The 8,428-nt window shown below is 38.3% G+C and overlaps 2 protein-coding genes across 2 annotated transcripts; one reads left to right on the forward strand and one right to left on the reverse strand.

Moving 5' to 3' along the window:
- Nucleotides 1-59: 59 nt before the first annotated feature.
- LOC306856846 (protein ABHD8-like) lies at nucleotides 60-4,764 on the forward strand. Its single transcript, XM_079396335.1, has 5 exons — nucleotides 60-345; nucleotides 1,785-2,551; nucleotides 2,632-2,802; nucleotides 3,457-3,673; nucleotides 3,817-4,764. Exons 2-5 carry the CDS (start codon nucleotides 1,794-1,796, stop codon nucleotides 4,126-4,128), a joined length of 1,458 nt encoding a protein of 485 aa, XP_079252461.1. The 5' UTR covers nucleotides 60-345; nucleotides 1,785-1,793; the 3' UTR covers nucleotides 4,129-4,764.
- Nucleotides 4,765-5,753: 989 nt separating this feature from the next.
- Nucleotides 5,754-7,332, reverse strand: LOC306857076 (small ribosomal subunit protein uS19). Its single transcript, XM_079396746.1, has 4 exons — nucleotides 7,311-7,332; nucleotides 6,906-6,991; nucleotides 6,097-6,331; nucleotides 5,754-5,905 (listed from the first exon to the last, which is right to left on the reverse strand). Exons 1-4 carry the CDS (start codon nucleotides 7,311-7,313, stop codon nucleotides 5,792-5,794), a joined length of 438 nt encoding a protein of 145 aa, XP_079252872.1. The 5' UTR covers nucleotides 7,314-7,332; the 3' UTR covers nucleotides 5,754-5,791.
- Nucleotides 7,333-8,428: the final 1,096 nt, after the last annotated feature.

Here is an 8,428-nt window from a genome sequence, read left to right on the forward strand (position 1 = left end):
GATAAATGGAGCATGTTTTCAGCGAGGCTGTAACAGCATATGCTCAACAGGTGTAATCCGCTTTAATCTGGACTTCTTACTGTGGCCATGTAGATTTGGAAGATAGGGAGTGAATGGAAGCGAAAAACAGTAGTTGTTGCTCTTTTATTATTATAGGTTTTACATCAAATTAAGACTTTAAATTATCTTTAAAGTTATTTAATCACGTGGAAAGAGATTCAATTTGGATTTGATTATTGGATTGAGGGTAGCAGATTACCAGCCCACAATTTCATTACACTGGGACGAGAAGCTACTGGAGTAAACAATCCATCTTTTTCATGTATTGGGAACATCGATAATCAGGTAAGATATTGCACTGTACAGTTTGTGAAGGAATGTTTTTATTTGTCATCAAACACTGGAGGCAACCTACAAGGCCAAAGCCTTAACTAAAGGAAAGGCTTTTCCGAGCTGTGATGCAACTAATTACAATGCTTTCAAAAAATATTCAATCAGTTATTTACATGAGATTTGTTTTTCTTGGCAGCTATATTTAAAAAAACAAAAAATCTTCCATTATCTATTTAAATGCATAAGTATAGAATGTTACAAAGTACACACCATGTTAATTTTGAATCCAACAGTGAGCGTTTGATTAACTGCCTCATAAAAATCAATGACATTGTAACATCTGGCAATTAAAATCGAACTGATCCAACCCCCTGTTATGAAGACCAAAGCACTACTGCAGTGAGAAGCAAAAAAGCTTCTTACACTTATGTTTATTTTTATTTTTAAGCTTATTTTAATATATGTGGCCCTGGATCACAAAGCCGGTCACAAGTCGCTGGGGTATATTTGTAGCAATAGCCAAAAATACATTGTATGGGTCAAAATTATAGATTTTTCTTTTATGCCAAAAATCATTAGGATATTAAGTAGAGATTATGATCCATGAAGATATATTGTAAATTTGCCAAATATTCTCCTATCCCATCAATAGAAAGCTTATTTATTCAGATTTTGAGATGCCATATGAATCTCAATTTCTAAAAAATTACCCTTATGACTGGTTTTGTGGTCCTGGGTCATATATATAAGGAAATTGAGGCACAATTAGTTTGCCATACGTGTAAAGATAATTTCATGATGAACAATGATATCTGTGTTGATATTAGTATATTGTCCTATAATGATCCTAATAAGATATGTTTCGGAGTTTGGGATTTGAGTTTTGGCAAGGGAGTCATATGTTTCACACCCTGAAACAGATCTAATGAATGAAGATGCTAGTAGGTGCCATAATTCTGTGGTCCTATGAGAATGACACCAAAGTACTATATTTGGAGTAAAAACAAACCAACATGACACCTTAGTCAGGTTAGACACCATATTGAATTAAACATTTATAAAACCGATAGTTACAGTTTTTGCGATGGCATGCACTGTATAGGTCCTAGATAACGTAATTTTCACAACTTCTGTGCAGTTTTTGTTGGCTTTCCGTTTACTTGTTAAACAATACCACAATCCATTGAATGCACTTTATTTCTATCGCTCACTGTCTCGTTTTCATTCCTGTCAAAAATATGCCGCTACCTTGACTTAAGTCTACGTTGGTGGCAAAATCATGCTCTGGCGTACTTTTTGACAAGAGAAACTAGGTAGCTTGCTTGCACTCAACACGTGGATAATTGATCTGCCAAATTGATGTGTGGTAATTCAAATTTGCCAAAGCCTATACGTACTAAAGCACTGAATATTTGAGAACCCAAATATAGGCCTACTTCTTATTTCCCCAGGTGTTCACCATGCTCACCAGCTTTGTGGATGGAATATTCTGTTGCTTTACAGGGAAGTCTACTAACGTTGTGGTCCCTATTGAGTCCTCCGAGCCCACCGATGGTTTTGAATTTGTTGAGGTAAAGCCAGGAAGGGTTCTGAGAGTTCGGCATATTATCCCAGACAGACCAGTGGTTGAGGAGCCAGGGACTGGGGAAGGGGGTTCGGTCACCTGCAAGCGCAAAATCTCAGTGTACCGAAATGGACAGCTTCTGATCGAGAACGTCAATGAAGCCACCCATCCAGAGTTGGTCCGCTATCAGAATGGAGATAACAATATGGATACGGATGTTTCCAATTGTGAGGCTCCCCCAGCAGCCCAGGCTTCTGAACCCACACCGGGATCGGCGATCGCAGGACAAGCTACAGATAGCAAACCTGCACCTCAGCAGGATCTGCAGCAAGTGCAGCGCAGACGTCGCAAACCCAAACGCTCCATTGTGATTGACTGTGAGCGGAAGATCACATGCTGCAAAGGTACTCACTCTGACGTGGCCTTGTTTTTCATTCACGGAGTCGGGGGCTCGTTGGATATCTGGGGAAGCCAACTGGACTATTTTTCCCAACTTGGTTACGAGGTCATTGCCCCAGACTTGGCTGGCCATGGTGCAAGTTCCGCTCCTCAGATTCCCGCTGCCTATACCTTTTACGCTTTGGCTGAGGACGTTAGGATCATCTTCAAGAGATATGCAAAGAAGCGGAATATTTTAGTAGGACACTCTTATGGGTAAGGAAATTTATGCCTTCGCCTGATAAATGCAGATACATTTCCTTACTTGTTTTAGCATTGTCTTTCTTGACTTGCAGGGTCTCGTTTTGTACCTTCCTGGCTCATGAGTATCCGGAACAAGTTCATAAAATGGTGATGATTAACGGTGGAGGTCCTACAGCACTCGAGCCCAGTCTTTGCTCGGTCTTCAACTTGCCCACGTGTGTCCTTAATTTCCTGTCCCCGTGCCTCACCTGGAGCTTTCTCATGTAAGAATAATGGTCCACAGGACACATTTGTCATTGCCTTGCCCTTTGCCAGCTTGAACATGAGTGTCTATGTTTGGCAACTACCTTGTTTATTTAATTTAGTACTTTTAACTAAAGCCTGGAATATACTATGCAAATTTTGCACAGATTTTTGCCCCAATTTATAGTCTGGACAAGTTGATGCTAGTTGCCAAAAGTCAGAGTTTTCAACCCTGCTCCTGGTGACCAACAGTCCTGCAAAGTTTTTCTAACCTGCTTAAGCACACCTGAATGTATTTTTTCAAGCAATCTTGAGGAGCTGCTTCAGGTGTGTTTGATTAGGGTTGTAGATAAACTCTGCAGGACAGTGGGTCCGAAGGAACAGGGTTGAAGACATCGACTTTCTATGAAATTTGTCAACTCAAACCTGCAGACTGGCTCTGAGTTTCAGCAACTAGCATGTAAATCATGGCACAAATCTGGGCAAAAGTTGTGTAGTTTATTCCAGCCTTGTTGAAAAGTTGCTCACAGTAAGTAAAATGTCTAAAGTGGACTATCGAAATAAAGTATAACCAACATTGTCCTTGCCTTATTCTTTGCCAGCTTGAACATGAGTATCTATGTTCAATCACAGTAGATTTTAACTAATAAAAGATGCCTTTTTCTGTCTTCCAGGGCTGGATTTGCCCATCAGGGAACGAGAGAAAAGAAACTACTTAAAGAGAACAATGCCTTCAACGTGTCTTCCTTCGTTCTACGGTCCATGATGAGTGGACAGTACTGGCCGGAGGGTGACGAGGTTTACCATGCTGAAATCACAGTGCCTGTTCTGCTGGTTCACGGCATGTATGACAAGTTTGTACCAGTGCAAGAGGACCAACGTATGGCAGAGGTGCAATCAGTTTACGTTCCAAGCTTAGAGCTTTGTAGTTGTTTACTTGGCTCTTTCCTCCTGGGGTTTCTGTGAGTTGTAGTGGCCCTTAACCACAAATTTTGGTGTGCACAAACGTTAACTGTGTTCATTTTTTTTTGTAGATCCTATTGCTGGGGTTCCTGAAGATCATAGATGATGGAAGTCACATGGTCATGATGGAGTGCCCTGATGTAGTTAATACTCTCTTACACGAATTCTTCCTGTGGCAGCCAGCAACCGCCTCAAAACCCAAGCAGGAATCAGCCCCCACAAAGTCCACCACTACAAAATCTCCAGAGGACACAAGACCAAAAACCGCCCCCAAATCACCATCCAAATCTCAACCAGACTTGATAAGACCAACAACTGCACCAAAAAGCATCAATACTGGGACAGAGGCTACAGTGGACATCAGATCTAAGGGCATGAAATAGCTTGTCTATCTATAAACAAGTGATGGTATACATTTAAAAGCGTTCAATTTGCTCTGCTTTTGCATGTGGGCCAAATTTAACTGAATGTATGATGCCATTGTATATTTACCCGTTGGTGTATGACTGCAGGAAACCGATTATAGGAACAGCTCAGATGGATGTTTGTCCCAGAGCAGAATGGATTTTACTTGCTTTCGAGTTATACGAGTATCCTTAAAGGTTGTTTTTTTACATACACATAACGCCAGTCCATTCAAATGAATGATTTGTACTCTCTGGGATAGGTAAATGGGATAAAATGTGCTATGATATTGTTAGCCCAAAAGTGATAACCTCAAGATGAAATATTATGTGATTTAACAGTGCAATACTGTTACTGGAAGCATTTATTGTAAATAGACTGATCTATTGTATTTATTTCAGGCTATTACTTGCCTTTATTTTATTTGACTGACATCAGATGATGTCCATTTCTGAGTTATTCAGCTGTGGTGGAAAGCAGAATATTGTTCTGGCCATGTGAAAAGCAGTTTTTTTTATTTCATATTAGTTTAGTCTTTTTATGTGGAAATTACTCTATCCCTGTCATTGAAACAGTGTTAAAAATGGTTGTCTAAAATAAAAAGCTTGATCTGCTTTTGCCTCACATTCTTAGAGATTACCTATGAACTTTAGTATGAAGCACAAACGCTGACTTTGGTAGGCTATCTATTGTGTTCACAGGGTTTCTGCAGATTTTATGGTCAATTTAAGAACCTTTCAAGACCAAGTGGTGAAGAAAAAAAAAATTAACGGAACACCATACGTAAATACATTCTGGAAACGTATCAACACTTCAAAGTTTGAATATGAAACTTCCAATTGATCTCTACTTTTCAATACATTTCACACAAAAAAAAGTTTATGGTTTGAATACCTCTGCTCTAAACTAGAATATGGAAATAACTCTTACTGTTACTTTCTGATCACCATTAAAAAAACAAGTTAGTGTTTGCCTTGTTTTCTAGTGCAAACTTTTATAATCTTAAATCAAGATATTTACCTAAGCAAAAAGTGTCTTTGAGAAATGTATCAATTAAGTTTACGATTAAAACAAGCAGATCTGCCAAAAAATTCAATCAACATTAATTTCAAAGGAAAAACAAGTTTTCAGTCCCCATGTTGTTTTAAGCGTACTTGTTCAGTTTCTCAGACTTAAGGATGTATACATATTTATTTTTTTTAGCGTGTAACATTTAATATAAGTATATAAGACTTGTACATAATTAGTGAAAGTATGTATTAAGACTTTAATACCTGTAGAAACCCTGAGTGAATGCTGTGAAAGCTGGCATTTCAAGTTCACGAGATAGGAAATCAGCATTAAAACTAAAAAATTAAACATTTAATTAGCATCTCATTTTCAAATATCGTTGCTCTTAAAGACAAAAACAATGATGCAAAGCAACTAAACTGATTTTTTTTTTTTTTATAGAGTATAAAAACCTTGCATAAATCTGACAGATGACCTGCAGCCTGGACTCACAGGCACACAAATGGAAAAGCAGAGATTTTTTAGTATGTAAATGAACCAGTTTTTTGGCAAACAAGACCAGCCGATATAAAGAAAAAGACAAAGTCAGAGGCTATTTTGGAGGCTTTTATTTACATACTCAATTACTTTTTACTTCAGAGGAATGAAGCGGGAAGAATGAGTGGCTCCAATACCTGGACGACCGTGTTTAACAGGCTTGTATGTGATGGAGAACTCTCCAAGGTAATGACCAATCATCTCAGGCTGAAAAGAGACAATTATACAAATCATTATAGCTATAAAAACAAATAAAAATCACTGCGTATTCATTCTTTAATAAAAACACATCAGCCATATTTAGAGGTTTAATGGGACAAAGAGTCCTTGACTTTACAGCAAAGCCACAAAAAGCAGCACCAACACACGAGCATTTCAACCGCATGCTTCATCCCTACCTTGATTTCAACCTGGTTGAAGGTCTTGCCGTTGTAAACGCCGACCATGGATCCAACCATCTCCGGCAGGATGACCATGTCTCTCAGGTGAGTCTTCACCACCTCTGGTTTCTCCATAGGAGGCGCCTCCTTCTTAGCCTTGCGGAGGCGCTTGAGGAGAGACTGCTGCTTCCTCCTGAGGCCGCGGTTCAGCCTCCTCCTCTGTCTGGCACAGTAGAGCTGCATCAGCTGCTCGCTGAGGAACACACACACACACCGGCTTAATCAACATTTCCACACAAGCAGCATCAGATCATTGATGACAAAACCTTCATTCACAAGGTCGGCTTAATAAGCAAGAATGCTAAAGTTCAGGTCACAATAATGAAACCAGGGCTGCACGATAAATCAGTAAAGCCGGTTCTGTGTTTAGTAGTAAATCTCCATCACGTGCTTTCAGATGGAGTGGCATTTAATACACAGAGCCATAGATCACTGACAAGTGACAGCCCTAAGAGCCGACTGATCACATTGAATTAGTTCCAGTCGGTCACAAAAACAATGAGATTTAAGCTGTGGTGGTAGAACATTTTAAATTATAATTAATAGTTTTATACATCTACAAATGAAGATCTAAAAATAGCACACGCACTAAAAACAATTAGTATTTGATCGTTTCCCAATACAAATATCCTTAAATCATAATGCATTTATAATGAAATCTGAACAAGTTTATACTTAAAACAGATCAGAGTTAACATTATGAAACTGTTACTACTCGTTGCTTCAGTGCTCAGTCACACATCCACTGAAGACTTTATTAGACTCACTAGGACATGTCCAGCAGCTGGTCCAGGTCCACACCCCTGTAGGTGAACTTCCTGAAGGTGCGCTTCTTCTTCTGCTCGGCGTCCGCCTGGGAAACACAGCCACAGACAGGCCTTTACTCGACTGATAGCGTGTTAAACACATTCCTACTAAATCTCACGTTAAAGATACGCAGCAACTTCAGAGTAAAACTGAGAATCCGTCACGCTTTAGAACCACAGCGCGAACCCGAAGCTGCTAAACATCTCCATAAACATCAGTCCCATCCGAACAATAACGGCCTGAAAGCGTGCATTAGTTCTTTAGTAAGCTTTATTGGTATTTCCTACTCTGATATGCTTCATATTTACAGTAGATTCGTTTGGATTATTGTAGATTTGCTATTCACTAATGAGACGTGAACCTACCATCTTGAGAGACTCCCGGAAAAGGAAGCCAGCAGGAGAGACGCGGTAATATCGCGAGAGTTTATGAGGAGTTTCGTCAGTCGCCTACTAGCGGAGAGGAGGAGGAAAGACTTGTTTTACTTCGACAGCAAATGGTGAGGTTTTATTGAGACAACTTGTCAGTTTTTAATTAACCGATCGCATTAAATGCACTGTGGCACTGTGTAGGGTTTTCTTTAGTAAAGAAAATAAGACTTTAATTTGGCAAGGATGCGTTAAATTAAACAAAAGTGACAGTAAAGACATTATATATTTTAAAAAAAAAAATATTTCAAATAAATGCTTTTGTTTTCAACTTTTTCATCAAAGAACCATGAAAAACGCATCATGGTTGCCACAAAAAAATATTAAAAAGCAAAAACTCTTGAAATTTATGATTTAGCTACCTCCTATTGGCCTTTATGAAAATATGAGTATATATTTACACCATTTAAATATGTTGCCTATTATTCATTCAACATTCATGATCTCATTTTGTGAAAATACATACAATATTCTTTGCAAACTCGATAAATGTGATTAAAAGCCTAAAGACCGCCTGAGATGCATGCTTTCTCTTATACAATCCTGCAGAAGTGTATCATGGTTTCCAGTGATAGTCAGAAATGCTTCTTGAGCAGCAAACCATCATAATAGAATGATTTCTGAAGGATCATGTGCCACTTAAGACTAGATTAATGATGCTGAAAATTCAGCTTTGATCACAGAAATAGATTACATTTTTACTTTGAAATAATATTTCAGCGTATTCCTGTTTTTTTATCAAATAAATGCAGCATTGTAAGCATACTTGCATACAAAAATCTTACCAAACCCAGATTTTTATGATTTCTGGTAGGCTACATATGCAATTTGTTTATATATAAACATAATCATTAGCATTTGATTTAACATGTTTTATGTATGCACATTTATATATAAATAATATATGTAGTTGACATACTTTTTGGCAGTTGATGTCCTGTACTCTCTTTAATATTAACAGTTATTATGCATTCAGCTTTCATGACCTCATATTTTTAGACTACATAAAATATTCATACTTAATGCTGCAAACCTAGTAAGGCCAAAAAGGTGTT

This window comes from Barbus barbus (genome assembly GCF_936440315.1).
Source record: "Barbus barbus genome assembly, chromosome: 37".
NCBI classification, from domain to species: Eukaryota; Metazoa; Chordata; class Actinopteri; order Cypriniformes; family Cyprinidae; genus Barbus; species Barbus barbus.